This window comes from Ceratotherium simum, chromosome 18, assembly GCF_057802395.1.
Source record: "Ceratotherium simum simum isolate JZ-2026a chromosome 18, ASM5780239v1, whole genome shotgun sequence".
NCBI lineage: Eukaryota > Metazoa > Chordata > Mammalia > Perissodactyla > Rhinocerotidae > Ceratotherium > Ceratotherium simum.
In genome coordinates this window covers 9,630,526-9,649,243 of record NC_141917.1, presented here as the reverse complement: position 1 = coordinate 9,649,243, position 18,718 = coordinate 9,630,526, and the positions used below count along the sequence as shown (strand labels likewise).

The window sequence follows — 18,718 nt, the reverse complement described above, 5'->3', positions numbered from 1 at the left end:
AAGGAGGAGGATTAGCACGGATGTTAGCTCAGGGCTGATCTTCCTCACACGCACACACAAAATTATAAGGCATTACGTTGTTACATTACTAATGGTTAGTTTGAGATCTGTCAAATTCTCACATGTTTTTTTCTAGATGATCTTATAACCTGTCCTTTAATATAGTGTATTTTTCTCCCCATTTATATTGGTATTTTACATTATTTTCATTACATTGATCCATCTTTATTTCAATTTGGCAGTACCAATTTGAATTATGATTTTATATTCTGAAATTGTTATCAGCTATCTTATTTATTGTGACCTAAAAGAAGTTAAGCTATAGATTCAGGAATGAGACTTCTGAATGAAGTGCTATTCGTCAAGTGCCACAAATGTAGTTGTGATTTTTTTTTAGTATGATCTTTCTGAAAGTTGTCTACCCATCTTAGATTTAATAGCCCACCCTCTTTCTTTCTTAATTTAGTGATATTGCTGATTAAACTAAGACTCAAAACACTTTAAAATAAAATTAAGATAACTATATGTATTCCTCTTTGATTTTCCTAGAAATGAACAAAGTTAGTTTTTCTGCATAAAGAATTTTTCGGTATATTTTTTCTGCATAGCTCAATAAACTCACTTGATGAGAAATGGTGTAAATTAGTTACACCAATTTGTAATAATTTTTTCAATATAATCAGGTTGTTAATTCCTATTATAAACTCCTCTTTGTATTTTTAGTAAGAATCCCTTAATTTTAGGTCTCTCATCGTTTTTTAAGTTTTCTCACCATGTCAGGTAATTCAGTAATGTGCATCTTTGAGGTCTTAAACCTGGTCCAGTTTGCAGTGGTGGTTGTAAGCATAAACTCTGGAAGCAGGGCTTGAATTCCTTCTCTACTAGATTATCAGGCAAACCCGGACAAGTTATGTAATCTCTCTGTGCCTCAGTTTCCCATCTGTAAAGTGAGAATGACATGTTTACTCTTACAGGACTGTTGGAGGAAATATGAGTCCACACAAATAAAGCCCTTACAGGACCTATAAAGTCTGATGCCCAGTGGCATGGGCCTTTTATCCCCATGCGATATGTACCATCCCCCTTTCTAACGTGAGTTGATTTCAACATTATGGATGGTAATAATAATAATTGCTCATTTGTTTAATATTTTCTACATGTTAGATATCTAATGCTTTTCATCCATTTAAAGCAAACAACAATCCCATGAGGCCATTTTGTTCTCTTCACTTTATGATCAGGAAACTAAAGCTTAGAGAGCTCAGAAACTTGTTCAGTACCAAGAGTTGATCAAAAGGCCCAAGTGTGAACCCAATTCTCTAACTTCAGAAGCCAAGCTCTGAATGATTTCCATGACATTTCCAAAAAAACAGGCCAAAGTAAAATACAAATAGTGTCTAATAATATTCACAAACTCCTGCACTCTTTCTTTCTCCTCATATACTGAGCTGTTGCCTTCCTGTGTCTGCTTAATTAACTGCATTTCACACCCTATTTTCACATTTTGACCCAATCTCCCTTTTTTGTCTGCTGCTGGGAGTATTTTTCTTAAACTCTTCTGTTATAGTCTCTTTTAATTTTTTGTCCTTTGCGAGTTTTTTGATATGGCTAATCAAGTTGTTTGCTTCTCCTATCCTATTGAGTTTTTTTAAATAAGCGTGTTTCTTTAGATTTCAATATTTTTTCCTGATCCCTACCATTTTGTCCTCTCTTCCTGTTAGTCATCATATTTATTGTATTAATAATGAATAATTTGGTATAGAAAAGGATTTCTTTTCTGATATTAGTAACCATTTTCAGCAAGCTTAAAGGTAGAAATTTAGTTTCCTGAACAAAAAGTGCATTTCTTTGAGGAATGTCAGGTGTACTTAGTTTTTGCCTTTGGCCCTTGATTTGCTGGCTCGCTTACCACAACTCTTCTAGAAAATGAAATTTTTCTTACTTCTATGCATTTGTTTTTCCAAGAGCAAGGTTGAGCCTGGCATAAATTTTAAATCCTTGTCCTTATAATATAAAGCTTATTGTTCGTGAATTTTAAAACCTGTATTTTAATTAGACATGTTTGTAATATTTTGGAGAAAATATAAATCCTCCAGAAATTTGCATACAGACGTAAGACAGACTTCCTGGTTGTGAGCTTCATGTTTATCTGTCTCATCTAATTGTTTTGAAATGATTAGCTCCATCAGAGCAACCTTTATCATTTCAAAACACTACTCCTCTGGAAATATACACACTTTTTGTTTAGGAAGTTTTTCTTAAATATTTTCCTAGTTTTCACCATGTCACAGTGCCTATTCTTTTAATTTTGGTTATTATGAGATTAAGTATTACAAGTTCATTGGAAATGAGAAGTTCTAAACTCTTAATTAAAAATCAGTTCTCAGTGTTAGAATGTATTTCTCCAATTCACTTTGCAACTTTTTTTGTCATTTTAACATGACTTTCTTAACTTCTTTTAACAGATTGTTTTCTCAATGTGACATAATTCCTTTGTGTTTGATTCGTTCCTTAATGGGAGAGAGGATAAAATAAGCTTTATCATCATCCACTGAGAAGCGCTCAGGAAATCAGAGTTGTGCGGTGTCATTTATAATTGGCACCTTATTCCATATAGAGCCCCCCTGGTATAAATGGTCATGCCTGACACTGGCTCTATTTTGGATATATTCTAATCTACAATGCCAGAAAGTAAATGTGCTGTCTAATATTGATTATAGCTGACATTTGTTGCAACCCTTAATAATTGGTCACATTCTGTTAATATGAAAGATGCTATATTTTCATTGTATATGTCAACTGAACCTTAGACTTCAAATATTTTTGAGGACCAGATAAAAATAATGACATGAATAACTAAAAAGATCCCAGGAGGGAAGCAAAAAATTGAAATTCAGTTTGGAAATAGTCCAACTGACTGTAGTAACTGGTGTGAATTCTTCTCAAAACAATTTAGACATATTGAAAAGATACAAATACTTCTGGAAAAGCCAAGTCAGCTGGTTATTTTGTCTGTTACAGTTAGGCTGGTCTTCACCTTCTCCCACTCGCCTTCCTTTCACCAAATTTATTTGTTACTGTGACAGTTTTCGTTGAGAAAGAGGCATATAAAGATCTTTTGGGAGTTGTGCAGAAACTAGAGTAGAACAGCCCTGCATTCAATGCTGTGGTACTAATTATAGAAATACGAGCCCCACCTATCTCCCCCTCCACCCCATGTACACACTCCCTCTCGCTTTTTCTTATTTTCTTTTGTTAGGAAAATTAACTACATTACTAAATTTATTTTACACCCTTAATAAAATTAATGTAACATCACCTGAGTGAACACTTCCTGAATTTTCTCAACTTGAACAATAAAGAACTAACCGTCTATGATTCCTTATAAAATATTTCCTATATTTCTTCTGGGTTTTAGTTTCGCACAGAGTTTACATTTCAGATTAACGAATATTCCCTTGGATGTTGGTAAGCAATAAACACACCACAGATGTGTTTTCCACTATAGCTGAAAGGTTTATTTCTGAAATAGCATGCTAATTATCGTTTTATTGGATAACATTGAATATATTGGTTCAAATATGACAGATTTTTTTTTATTCTTTCAAACCCTTTTTTTTTTATGTGTGTAATTTTTCCCCCGCCTAGACCTGGTTAACCGTTTCTGTGAGCAGGTCCTCAATTTTTTACTTTGTCCCTACTTTCCTGTCGTAGCCCCATCTTCCCCCGGTGTCGACTCCGTCCCCTTGCAGCGCACAGGCAGCCAGCATGGCCCACAGAATGCCGCCGCGGCCACCTTCCAGAGGGCCAGCTACGCCGCCGGCCCAGCCTCCAATTACGCAGACCCCTACCGACAGCTGCAGTATTGTCCCTCTGTTGAGTCTCCATACAGCAAATCCGGCCCTGCTCTCCCACCTGAAGGCACCTTGGCCCGATCCCCGTCCATTGATAGCATTCAGAAAGATCCCAGGTGGGTACAAACCTTTTTCTTCTAACCAGGCATTGTTATGGCTTTATTTCTTTTACGTCACATTATTGCCTTCACGTCTCTGGCTGAGTATTAAAGGGTTGACTTTGGTTGGGTTTTATTATCTTTTGTTTTATGTGGAGTACAGGTGTTGATTGTGGATTCCTAGGATCCTCTGTGGTTCAACAGCCGATAATAAAGATGATCTTTTGATCAGAACATCTGTAGATGCATGAGGTTTCAGCTGTTTGCTAAGCTCTAGAACAGCTCTCTTTAACACAATGGAAACTGAGGATTGGCATTATATCATTTGACTTCAGATATTATGGTCTAGGTATTTTATTGTCTCAATGGAAGCATGCTTTGTCACCGTGTGTGTTTCTATTTATCAGAGTGTAAAGTAGTACGCCTACTGCTTATCCTAAAAATTGAAAATTTAGAAAATCCACATTACCTTCATTTTTCTGTGTCTGAAAATAGACATTAGGTTGAAGTTGTTTGGGCATTGATAAAAACTTGAGCGTAATGTATTAGAGAAATTGTGTTATTGAGATGTGTTTCTTTTTTACTTTCTTTTTTTCAAAAGTGACAAGGGATTCAGTGATGCTCTGCTTCTGAAGTTAGAATTGAATTCCTGTGGAGTTAAGTGATGTTTTATTCATAGCCATTTGATTTATGTGGATAGAGTCCCATAAATATATATATGCATCTGTGAATACTATAGATGTGTCAGATTGCTGGTATTTCTTTATAGCAGGGCATCTGACTTGACTCTGGTGGTGTACTTAAAATTCGTCTCAAGGAATTTTCTCTGATAGAGCATGCAAGTGCATATGTATTGTATTGAGGGGTTTGCATAGATTCTTTTGTAAAAAGAGACCACTTCTACAAATGTAAAAGTCAGAATGGAACCATTTTATGGTACTGTTTGAGGTAGCTACTTTGGCACAATTCTAACCTGTTTGGAGGATCCATGACAAATATTATATTTGATAGAACCTTCACTGTAAAAGTGAATTGTAATAAATGTTCACTGTTAACTACTAGAAATAAGAAGTTTATTTATATTTATGTTGTGCAACGTCCTGCTTATGCGGTTTTTCAGTCTCAACAGCAATCTCTATAGTCTTGGTCCTGAAATCTGCCCCAAATCCTTAAATATTCTTGGCATGTGTGGATAGAATGTTCTTCAGATAACACTTCAACCCTCTCTATTTTTGAATATTTTTTCTTGACATGCTACTGAAAACATATAGAAATAGATTAATAGTGAACTCTTAAGAAATGCTAAATAGAAAAAAATATGATTGAATTGGCATTACTTTATTTAACATTGTATATTTAAATTGAGGATAAATGTTTTACCTCCAAAGGAAACATTTTAAATTTTCATATGAGGGGAATTTGGCTTAATAAGAAATCAAATTTATGTTTCTCTAGCTACAGCTTAGCTTCTTTATTTTATACTGTGCATTAAATGCATTTTATTTTATAAAATGGCATATCTTTTCTATTTTATATTACTGTCACTTTTATAACCTTTTTTCTTCTTTCGGTATATTATCATGGCTTTTGCCTTTTCAAGTTATGGATTATGTCACTTATATTTATTGAAGGCCCAATATAAACCAAAAAAGAGAAACATCAATAAGAAATATTAGAATGAATAAGAGAATATTGGCCACTAATCTTTTGTATGTGTAAAATTTATATGAAGATCAGTGTTATATGTATTATAAGTTCACTATGTTATTTTCAAAAATGCTGAGCACTGGCCTTAAAATCATACCACCATCCTAAGCTCAGATATACAAGCAAAATAAACAGAACCAGATCTAGAACCAGAACTGGATTGTTGTGGTTTAGTATAAAAGTAACTAATAACCTGGCATCATGCAAAATGGATGGAGTATACGTTACAATAATGCCTGTCTCGTAGTTTTTTTTAAATAAAAGAATATGTCGATGTGTTCAGATTTAATTGAGAGACATCCCAAATCTAAAACTCAAGTCCAAAATCTAATGCTTATTTTATACAAGATTTATGCATCTTCCTTCAAATAATGAATTTTGATTCTTCCCAGGTGAATATTACTAGAACTAAATGTTTATCTTCTAGGGTTCAAAATGGTTTATTTTGGCATTATGGCTTATGATTTAAACTTTTTCAATCTTTAGACTTCTTTCAAGCTTCTATACATACGTTTTTAAAGAGAATTTCTTCAAGTTTTGTTTATCATTAAATACCAGATCTTGTAAACCTCTTTACCGTTACAAATGCACGTTTATAGCATATTACAATTCTCAAAGCACTTTTACTTACGTCTCTGATGTAATTCTCCTTTGTGGGAGGAAACTGATATCCCCATATTTCGGACTTTAAATAAATGGAGAATTGGAGTGTTAAATGACTTATTGAGATCACATTGCTGAGACGTGGGTAAGGGGCTAGAATCCACACTTATAGGACATTGTGGCACATACTGGCGTGGACATCTTTATTTCCTTATAAAAAATAAAAAGGAAAAGGAAAGAATATACTCATATCTCTTATGATCTTTTTTGGAGGATGAGTGAATGGTGGTACTGGGTGTCTGTGTGTAGGAATTGGAAAGAAAGAAGGAAATGATACAGAACGTCTAAGTACATCTCGTCTCTTCGATAATTGCCTATGGGATGTGTGGTCTTTGTTTTATTTTTTCATTTCTTTTCTTTTCCAGTATCTGCCTTATTCATCTTATCGCAGACCAGTGTCTTTTCTCTATTAAAGAGTTTTAGTATGATTTAGTATGATTCAATGAGTTTTCAAGCAAATCGTGCATTTTAAAATAAGAATTTGAAGTCAAGAAAGCCCTGATTCAGTCATTAGACTAGCAACCTGAGACTGCCAGTGAGCTTTTAATTCTTCTAAACCCTAGGAGACCAAAAGATTGGTTCTGAAGACTTGGATTTTTCTAGCTTGCTTGGCTGAGTCATATAGAGCAGGGCAAACTTGGGTCTTTCTCCCTTTTAACTGCCCCCATCATGTACTCCAACAAAGAATGCACAGAAACCTTTCATACAAAGAGATGGTAGAATCTAATTTTCTTTTTAAAGGCAACAATCACTGAGATATATAATTTACTTTACATCCACATTTACTGAGAAGTTGTTTTTTTAATTGCATGTTATCTTCCGTAATATGTGAATCTCTTAAGGATTGTTGATACAGCTACTACATTTTTGATGCCACCCCAAATATTGAGTTTTATGTACTGTTGTTTTTAAACATGTGGGTCAAATATAAATCTTAAAATTAAATTATAGGAAGGAGGTTTCAGTGGGAGTGATAGATCACAGCATCCTTATTTTGGAAATGTGATAGATGAAATAACTAGAAAAAAATAAAGCAAGACTGGTAGGCCTGGGTACACTAACGGTACTATAAACGTTCTTGTCTATAGAAGAGGAAGACGTATGGCTGAGACATTTCTTGCCATAACTTAACGTGTAGGTTGTAGCAGGAGTAGCATCTTTTAATCATGTTTGATTAATCCCTTTCCAAGATATTGTAATCCTCGATGTACACTATCTCAACAGCGATTTTTCGAACATGCTGAAAGAATCTAACTTTTTGTAAACATGATTTACAATAAAGCTTTATCTTTTGTTATTCAACATAACAGAGAAATAAGTACAATGACATATCTTTAGTGCTGAATTTGGGCCTAAATTAGCAACTGCATTTTCAGTTGCCTCTATCAAACTTGTACTCTATGTTTTGTTTCAAGACAGAATATTTGTCCAATAATATAAAAATATACACTTTTAAGGAATTACTTAGTGCATTTCTACTATATTTTATCTGCTACTTTTAAGATATTACTAAAATTACTTTATTATTGGATGTTAGTAGATATTATTAGGTAATACTGCTTATAAATATCTTTTCATTAGGTAAACCTAGGTTAAGAATGCTTTCCAAATGCTATTTTTTCATTGTTTCCCTGCCCACTACAAACCACACATATCACATATAGTGAATTGCATATAAAATACACTACAAGAAAGCTTTTTAAAAGGTAAAGATTCAAAAAATATTTTTTAAATCTTTATTAAAGTTTAAAGCACTATTATTATGTAACTTAAGTAACATGTCTGAGGTGTTTGCAATAAAACAGTTATATAATATTCTCCATAGTCCAGTTCTCTTGGGTGGTGGATCTCTGAAGAGTTTGCTTTTCACTTCAAATGCTCAAAAATCATTTATTTAACTGGGACGATGTCAGACGGGAAAATACAGCATTCACAGTTTAAAGAGCCTCCGAGTGTGAAGAGCACTTGGAAGTCATTTATTCTGCTAGGCTAAAAGCAAGCCTAACAACTGGCCATTCAGTCTCTGCTTGAATGCCTCTAGCAACGGGCCACTCACCCATCTCTTGAAGCATTTATTAATTCTTTGAATAATTCAAGCCTTATAAACTAATTTATATTGAAACAGTTCATTCCCTGATCTTGTTTCTGACCTTTGAAATGACGTGAGACTATGCCTAGCCCTTCTTCCAAGGACAGCCCTCGAAGACAGTTATTATTCCTCCTGCCAGTGCCCAGGCCTCCTGCTCCCCTGCTAGCTGTGGTCATTCTCTGAGCTGCCATTTCTAGGGCTCCCCTCTAGGAGCCCGACAGTGGCCAGTCTCCTTCCGAGGTCTGTCTCCCATCACCAGACGTGCGGGAAGAGAACAAGTGTTACCTTGGGACAACCTGGGTTCATAGTAGGTTTTCTTGACAGTTAGATGAGAATAATGTTTATAACAGTGATGATGCTAACAATGATAATTAAAATTAATTAAGTAATATAGTCCACGCTCAGTGTTAAACTTTTTATACTCATTATTTAACTTAATCCTCCCCAAATCCGTATGACATGACTTTTTATGGTGCCCATTTTACACATGGAGAACCTTACGTTCAGCGAGCTGAGATTAAACCTGTACCTGTCTGCCTTCTAATCCTATGTTTCTAACTACTATGAATATTGATATCAATGTTAATTGTACAGTCAAATAAAATGCTGAGTCTTTTCACATGTGACTTCTGCAAAGCTATCAATTAATTTTTCTTACCTTGAATTTTTAATTTTCTTTTTAATTTAAATGAGGGGCTTTACATTCACTTCTTGTTAGGTAATTCCATTATTTGATACTTGAGAAACCTTTTCTGGGTCCTAATTTTGTCATCCAGTATGATTACTATAACTCACTGCTCCAGGTCACTGGCAAATCTGAAAGGCATATATGTATGTCGTCAGCGAGGTTTTATCAAGACGTGAGCAGAGCTGGCCCGGGGACAGAGCCTGTGGTTCTCATTCCTCCAGACTCCTCCCTCCAGGTCCATCCGAAGGCACAAATATGTTCTAGGTGACTTTTCTGTGGACTATTCTAGGGTGAGCTCCGCATGTGTGATGACGGCATGAAAACAGCTTCATTCTTTAAGGAGCTCTCGAAGTTAGGTGAGAGAGAAAGGCATGTCCACAAATGACTGTAATCAGTGGGTAGACAAGACAGATGTGATTAGAGAAGTACCGAGGAGGGATTGAGTGGTTGGCACAGACCATGAGGAATGGATGATATTTACATGTGAAAAAATGGGGAAGAAAGCTTTCGAGGCAGAGAAAAGAGGGCTGGAGATGGAGGGGCAGGGCCTGTTTGAAGCCCTCAGGCCTGGCTGGGCTGGGACATGGGGTATCCAGAGGGCAGCCGTCTCTGAACGTTCCTGTCCACCCACCCAATTAGCATAAAGTGTTAGCTTGCACCTCCACATGTGGATTTTTTTGACTTATAAATTATAAACATAGTGCGTTAATTTCCTAGGGCTGCCATAACAAATTACCACAAACTGGGTGGCTTAAATCAACAAAAATTGTTCTCTCCCGGTTCTGGAAGCCAGTGTCTGCAATCATGGTGTCAGCAGGGCCGCGTTCCCTCCACAGGCTCTAGGGGAGGATCTGTCCGTGCCTCTTCCATCTTTGGTGGCCCCAGCCATTCCTGGGCTTGTGGCGGTGTCTCTTCAGTCTCTGCCTCCGTCTTCACGTGACTTTCTTCTCTATGATGCTGCTTTTCTTCTTATGAAGACACCAGTCATCGTACCAGGGTCCACCCTAATCCAGGATGACCTCGTCTTAACTTATTTACATCTGCAAAGACCCTGTTTCCAAATGAGGTCACATTCTGAGTTTCTGAGTATACGTGGATTTTTGGGGGGACACTATTGAACCGACTAACATGCTTTAGTGTACTATTTACACTATAAAATAGATGTACACTAACGATAGAACTTAAAACGGTATATTAAAGATAAAACAACATAATTAAAAGTTTTTATTTCAGTTTTCATTTTTAATCATAAAAACCTTTCTTTAGAAAGAGGAATATGGTTGACTATGTTAGATCTGAGGATATTATCACTGTTTTTTCTGGTTAACGTGGCTGGTGTTCATTGCTCCAGGTATAGCCGAAGGGGTGAGGTTGGCCTTTTTCTTGGCTTTTGGACATGCTAGAATTATTTGTGCTACCTTGTTCATAATGTGAGGGTTAGTTTAAAGCTAGAGAATATAATCCAAAACTTCACATGGACTAATACACATCAGGAGCAGTAAGAAGCCCTAGGTGAGGTGCTCGAATAAGCAACTCTGCCATGGTGTAGCTTCCAATACGAGACATGCCATCTGAAATGTGGGCCCATGAGAGGGACAGTGCCGAGCCATAGAGTAAATATGATAGTTCTTCATTTCTTTATTTTGTATAGTTAAATAAATGAGTAGAAATTCAAATGATCTCCCCCCATCCCAATGGATGATCTTGTGCAGCCCTACAGTGCATGCTCTCACCCCACACGGGGATAGTAGAGGAGGCCTGGGTTGTGACGAGCATCCACTACGAAGGGAAAGGGATTCTTAGCAGATCGTGATTCTGGGGCATGATGCCCATCTGCTCTGCCCTCCATGTCCGTGTATGTAAAATAGTAATAAAGAAGAACCTTCCTCATAAAGTACTTGTGAAGATGAAATGTGTTAAAACAAATTCTTGGGATATTTCCTTGCAAAGAGAAGGGCCTGTTGTTAGCTGCAGTTAGCACCACTGCCTTGCTGCTGCAACCACTGCTCCTGCCATCAGGAACACCTGCAGACAGAAGTTCGGGCTGAGAATGGCACTTGGGAGTCAGAGACAGCGGAGAAATGGCTGAAGGCAGAGAGGCCATGAGCTGTCTGGTTGGAAAGAGAAAGAGAGGCCTAGGAGCAGACCCCCAGGGGATGCCCGGCTGGAGGCCATGGTGGGAGGAGATCTTGTGAGGCCAGAGCATGGGCCAGCAGGGAGAAGGGAGGAGGAATAATTGAGAGCTCTGCATGGCCAGGAAATAGAATTGGAAGATGGAAGGGAAGACTTCACTGCAAAAGGATTTCGTTTTGTTTTGTTTTACAAAAGCCTCCTTTTCAGGATTTCTTTTATCAGTTTAAAGGAAAGCAGTATTAACACACAATACTTGTCTGTGCCTATATTGATTTTCCCATCGCCCAGAATACTCATTTTGCTTCCCGTCGTCAAAATCACTTGTAGGCGTAAACAATCGCACTTCTAAAATAGCGACCCATGTCTAATTCTACAGCCCCCACCTCATTTATACTACAGCAGGTTCTCGCATAGGGACCTCCGTGACGTTCCATAGTTAAGAGTGATGGAACATAGGCAGGCATGACTGATGAGTAAGTATACCCAGAGTACTAATTAGTTAGTTAATTAATTGTTAGCAGAGAGTCCAACAAATAAGAAGGTGGAAATCTTTGTTTTGTGCTTTTCTGGTATGCAAACTTTCCTCTTGAGAACCAATCCCTTCTTTCTCCTCAGTCCATGTGCTTTCAGTAAAACAGACTCTACCCCAAGTTCAGAAGGTGTGCATGTAGCTCACACCTGGCCCAAGAGCTGACTACCCGCAGGGGCCGTGCCCACTCGCCAGGCCTACAGGCGTGCAGAGGAGTCTAAGAAATCCAAGTCCCAGCTTTCTAAAATGGGCTGTGTGCATTCTGGACTTGCCTACATCATTTGGGGCCAAAAGCCAAATCCAAGCTACTTAGAGTCAATATATAGGAGCAAAAGTGAATTGTACACCCTGTCCTCCTTCTCAGTAGAGTTCCCCCTCCCCTGCCCATCCTCTCTGACGGTGGCCGTGGTGGTCTTAGGTTTCGTCTCCATTATGAAGCCAGGAATATTTGTCCTTGCTCACTTGATTTGTGTCTCTAATGATTTACCATTGCATCCATCACAAATGCTTATACAGTCATTCCAGAATTTTCTTTTAACCCTTCTACCTAAAGCCAACTACACTCACTGTCCCAGGACAGAGATACTGTCTTTCCCCCAATTCAAAGCAACTGAAAAGTTCTATACAATAATTAAACTATCATGCAATCTTTACCAGATAGTCTTATAGGAGAGACTAAATTTGGTGACACCATCCAGCATCAGGGCGTCTTGGATCCCTAGAAGTCAGAACTCTATGAAACGTCAAGCATCTTTAGTCTGAATTTTAAGGTCCCTAATAATGATAAATACAATGATAAACATAAAAATAAAAGTAATTGTGGTTTAAAGGAATAGTGTATTGAATTACAAAGTAAAACAAGTAATTATTTTGCAGTGTTATGCTATAAGTGTGTTATTTTAACTAGTAATTCATATTGTGTCCTGCTTCATGGTTAATCTCTGTTTTCTCACTGATTACCAGGTTTGTTGTGTGTGATGTGTGTGTGTTATCTATTGGGTTTAGATATCCTCATACTGAAAAGGGAGTGGGACCTTGCAGGTGAAGTTACCCTTTGTAACAATCATTTAGGATGGAGCAGAGCTCTAAGACAGGAAGCTACAAACGAGAGAGGAAGTAAATCTCTCTCTCTTCATCCTCATAGTGAAAGAAAAGATCAGAATATTTAGGAGCACAGAAGGAATGTGAATATTAAAAACAGTGCCCCTTGGAAACAAGCTGAGACCCAAAAATGAGGGAGCCTCTTTCCTTCGAATCTCATGGAGAATTCGAGAGGCCTGCAGACCCAGAGAGGAAGCTCCAAAATCCAGACGCTCCATTTTGGTGCACTGCCTCTATTTCACGTCAGAGTGCTCCACATTTCTTCCCACTTGATACCTTTTAGAGTCTGGGAGGTGGTTTGAAGGAATCAAAAGAACGTTTTGTTTTGTGCTTCAAAAGGAATCAAAGGAAAGTTTTGTGGGTCCAGTATTGAATAAGATTATGAAAATGGATGACAGCATCCCTCCTCCTCAACATTGGTTCCCATGAGCCAGAGCCCTCACCAGGAGGAGAAACCAAGAGAATTCAGGGTGACAGAATTGGATCACTTGATCAGTCATTCCTCAAGTGCTTACTTCTTCTAGGGGGAACCTTGGCAGCCCTAGATTTGATTTTATTAAGGAAAGGGGCACCTACATATATGCCACCTAGATTATGCGTATATATACATTTATTATGTGTTTGTATGGATATATAAATAAATAATCTTTCTGTTTGTTTACTGGCTCTGCACACATTTATCCAAAGATAAGACCTTTAAAACTTGTGTAAGTAAACAACTTATTAACATGACAAAAGACACACAATAACAAGCTACTGATTTTCCTTCTTGTCTGTTTATCTATGGGTCTACTTTCCCAACCCTTGTGCCTTGTTTTTATTTTGTTTTACCACTTTTTTAAAAAAAAAGTCATTCTAAAAATGTTCCATTCTTTAAATCAATGTTGATAGATTGTTAAAAACTTAAAATATAAATTCACAAAACTAGAGAAACAGACGGTGTTTCCCTTAGAGAAATATAGATCTGTCACAGTAGCGATGAGAACATTGAAGAACACATTCTGATTGTTTGTTTATGTATTTAAGAGTACCCATGTGGCTACGCTAAGCCTTTTGAAATTATGTTCTATTTAAACTATGCTTCCCAGAGAACTTGACGATTTCTTAATTAAAAGAACTGCTTATCTTTATTCTTCAACTTCTGCTACTGTAACTATGGAAAGCCTCTTTCATTTTTAGCATATCTCAATTAATCCATCCTCAAAGCCCTCCTTGCTTATTCCACCACAAGTGAAAATCTGAAATCTCCTTGGGTCATTTCAACAAACGAGTTTTCATATTTTTCTTGATGTCATAAGTAACTTTACCATCTACCTTGAACATTTAATTGAGGACAAAAATGGAGCATTCAAAACTCTTATTGTCTCACAAGGCAGGTGGTAGGTGACTGTCGGTTTGTAACTGATGGAAATTAATTTTCATTGCTTCTTGAGAGGTTTCGCAGCTAGTAGTGGCATTAATTTGGAGATACTGACATCTATACAGAAAAAAATAACCTTTTATGGTAAGAAAAATACACTTTGAACTGAAATTTCCATTGCTCATGATACATTACGTATCTAGTAACTCAAATTCTTTCATCTGCTAAAGATCGTGTTCAACTACCTTAACTGGGTTGCTGAACTAAGTGTGTTCTAGGGTCCACTTAATTCTATTAGGAATAGTAGAAGGGTGAAGAGGGGGAAGAGTAGAAAGAGAAGGAAGAGATGAAAGAGAAGACATTGAGTGGAAAGTTCAGTGGGAAATGTTGCTGCAACACAGAATGTTATATGTACTGAAATGCATCTCATCGAGTGAGATGAATCATAGATCCTCACTTTTTTCATATTTTACCTTCTAAGTTTTCTAGGAACATTTCAGTATATGCTTTGCTCTCTTAATATGTCTATTTCTTAAAATTTCATTCTAGAACATGCCCATGGGCCACCCATTTTGGAAGTTTCTTTAGAGATGAAGCCACCACACCAAGAAAACTCTGATTGCATTTGGTAACTGGACCATTTGCAGAGAGGCCCCAAAAGTAAGAGCCTCAGTCTATCCTCAGCTGCACTATACTGAAGGATGCTACAGTGAGACCCCAGGGTGGTTCTCCGTGACTTTGATACTTAGCACAGTGATTCCCAACATTTTTAGATTTCAGTCACTAGTTCCATTTCAAAAGACATTTGGGCTGCTGGCATAGAGTGCCCAGTCTTTTACTTTGAAAATAGTCTCCGCCAACCACTTCTTAATACACAGGAAAGGCAGACATGAAATAACCTTGGAATATAGGACAGTCTTTTCAATTGCATAAAAGAGGCCTTATGAAAAAATCAACGTTGATTTCAGATAGATATTTGGAAACTGCTGGCTTAGAAGCCACATTATGGCAGAAATCCCGGAACAAGTGAGTAATGTAAAGTTAGCTTAAGATGTTCACAAATGTCCTAATGAATATGGAAAAGAAATGCCCGGCTTTTACCTTATTTTCTTTGCCTGTATATACTATTTTGAATGTATTTTCTAAATGAATGAATGACTAGAATTATACATTTCTTCTGAATATATTCAAGTTTGTTGAAGCAGCCATAACACTCTAAATTATTAATCACTTCTGAAAAATCTCCAAATAACTAGCGTACTTTACATAATTAACAGTAATAAGGTTTGTAATAGCCAATATCCAAGATGGCCCCAATCACCTCTTGGGTTTACACCTTTGCATGGTCGCCTCCCATACTAAATCAGAGCTGGCCTCTGTGACCAGTAGAACAATGCAGGAGTGACAGTGTGTGACTTCTGAAGGTAGGGAAGCCAGTTCCACAACCTGAGGCACCCAGGCAACCCAGTGGAGAGGCCGGCATGGTGAGGAACCAACTTATCCGCCATGTGAGGAAGCCACCTTCAAAGCAGATGCCCCAGTGCCAGTCAAGCCTTTGGGTCTTCCAGCTTAGATCCCAGATATTGTGGACAGAGACAGATCACCCTGATGCTCCCTGTCTTGAATTCTTGCTCAAAGAAACAGTGAGGTAATAAATGATGATTATTGTTTTCAGCCATTGAGTTGTGGGATGACTTGTTATGCCTAGTCTGACTGGTCATCTCACCAAAGGTATCAGCTTTTCCTTCCAATATCTTCTGTGAAACTCCCTTCCCCCTTTTCTTGTTTAAAAGAAAAAGCCAAAAAGTGAAAACAACACAAACATTCATCAACAGACGAAGGGATAAGCAAAATGTTGTCTATACACGCAATGGAATGTTATTCAGCCTTAAAAAGGAATGAAATTCTGACACATGTTAAAACATGGATGAACCTTGAAGACATTATGCTAAGTGAAATAAGCCAGTCACAAAAAGACAAATACTGTGTGATTCCATTTATATGTGGTCCCTAGAGTAGTCAGAAGCATAGAGGCAGACATTAGAATAGTGGTTACCAGGGGCTAGGAGGAGGGGGAAATTGGGGAGTTAGTGTTTAATGGATAGAGTTTCTGTTTGGGTTGATGAAAAAGTTTTAGACAGGGAAGTTGGTGATGGTTGCACAGCAATGCGAATGTACTTAATGCCACTGAACTGTATACCTAAAAATGGGTAAAATGGTAAACTTTATGTTATGTATATTTTACCATGATAAAAAGGAAAGAAAAGAAAACAGCCAGCTAAAAGCTGCCCAGGCACTACTTATCGACAGAAACCCAGGCCGTAGGGAGGAGCAGCAGATGGGAGCCACCGAGAGTGAGAGTGAATGGAAGTGGCTCCGTGGACCTTAAGCATGACCCGTTGCAAAACAGCGCCTTCCACTGCTTTGTAAAAAGCTCTAAAGCCCATTTTAAGTACAGCAGATAGAGTATCCTGTCCCATTTATTACTTGCCAAATATGTTACCTAAATAAGTTCTTCAATCTCTTGCCTACATTTTCTTATGATTAAATAAAAATAATAATATATTACCTAATATATTAGCTATAATTCTCAGTTAAAATGAAGTAGCTTTTAAATTAGATGGTGCAGTATTATTCCATGGAATAAAAATGGTTATTAATGTTATTTGAGAAATACTGCCGTATGATAATCAGTTTAAAATATTTTCACTCATCCATTCATTCATTGAACAAATATTTCTTGAGTACCAGCAGCCAGCCGAGCCCTATTCCGGACACTAGAAACTTTTGGATAGGAGAGATGAGGTAGGAATATTAACTAGGAAATAAATAGAAAATAGTCTCATTTAACATCATATAAACTTAAATCAAATTTAAATAAAAACTATCTGCCACATTTTTATTAAAAATTGTCCTTAGTAACTGATTATACCAGCTACCACATAATTCTATTTTAATAACCTCAAGCACTCCTACTGTGCTTTTTGCTTTCAGAGCCAAAGTTCTATTTCGTACTTCTATTGGGGTTAATTTTCCCTCACACTGAAGATGAAGGCAGTAACTCATACCTCACAGGCCCTAAATCAGAAAGCTTTCAACCAGCACAAAGAAAGCAAACAGGAAAAAACAAAGCATCCTATTTCTCTCAGGAACCAACAGAACTCCTATTCCTACCTCTTCTTGACAAAGAAGTCTGCTGTATTTCAAGCCAGGCTATTTTATATTAGAAAGGAACTCATTAAGATAAGTGGCAGTTAACATCTATACTGCAGTAAAAGTGCTTCTGACATTAGAGAAGAAAATATAAAACATGGGCTCTTTTAGATAAACTAAAATGTTTCTGCAGGGGGTCTTACAAGATATTTCCTGTGCTTTGTTTTGAAGATTACTGAAACATTAACAGATTTAAATCTACTGTAAATCAGCTTGAAAGTAACAGGCAATATTGCTAATATTATGAAAGTGGCCGTTGCAAACACAAACCCTGAGCGTGCCTGCTAAGCGGTGTGCATGCACAGGTAAGCACACACACACAGGCTAGACCTGCTCTGTTTAAGTGACTGCAAACACTTGGCGACTTTAAATTTTCATTTGTGTCCATTAGAAAGGCAAGGAGTTTCTGTTTGATTACCCTCCACGGTTGCGTTAATGAAAGTGAAGGGAAAGCACGTAACATACAACAGGACCCTTACGGACATCCACATAGGATGCACCTGTCATTCAAGCCATACCATCTCCTGAAGCGCTTATATGTAACACGCAACATTCTCTCATTCACTGCAATAAGAACTTACAAACTGCAAGGGATAAAAATGCACTCTGGTTATCTCAGTCAATAGGAGCTTGTTGTAAGTTTCCAGCGGAGTATGAAAGAGACAGGAAGCTGTTTCAGCAGCCCCAGCCAGGCAGGTCTCATTGAAAACCAGATCACGGTCCTGGATACAAAAGCTGCTTTGGGGCCATGGCAGGAACTCTGAGCATGGCGCTGAGAAATAAGTGTTTGCAGGGCCCTTGTGTAGGGCTTTGCGGTGTGGGGTCTCGGCCACTTTGCCCCTGCCCCCTGCTTTCCTCTGACCTCCTTCTCCTCTCCTTCTTGTCTCTTAGCACTGACTGCCAGGGCTGCTGTTTCTGCCAGCTTCTGCCCCTGTCATCTCTCTGCATCTCTCTCCAGTTGTGTGTCACTCTACCGTACCTTGAATTCAAACTTGCTCAAGAGAGCTGTTATGGGCTGAAGTGTATCCCCCCAAATTCATATGTTGAAGTCCTAACCCCCAGTACCTCAGAATGTACCGTATTTGGAGAGAAAGTCTTTACAGAGGTGATTAAGTTAAAATGAGTGCCTCCGGGTGGGGCCCTAATCCAATACGACTGGACTGGTGTCCTTATAAGAGAAAAGGCCATGTGAGGACACAGTGAGAAGGCGGCTATCTGCAAGCCAAGGAGAGAGGCCTCGGGAAAAACCAAATCTGCCAACACCTTGATCTTGGATTTCTAGC

The 18,718-nt window shown here is 37.8% G+C and overlaps 1 protein-coding gene across 12 annotated transcripts in view; it reads left to right on the top strand.

Moving 5' to 3' along the window:
• The window catches only part of CTNND2 (catenin delta 2), an 879,093-nt gene that overhangs the window by 539,198 nt on the left and 321,177 nt on the right, over positions 1-18,718 (top strand). For all 12 annotated transcript variants that reach the window (XM_087443138.1, XM_087443127.1, XM_087443130.1 and 9 more), the window contains one exon: positions 3,715-3,970. In XM_087443138.1, the coding sequence (XP_087299264.1) occupies positions 3,715-3,970 (256 nt within the window). The remainder of the gene's footprint in view (positions 1-3,714; positions 3,971-18,718) is intronic.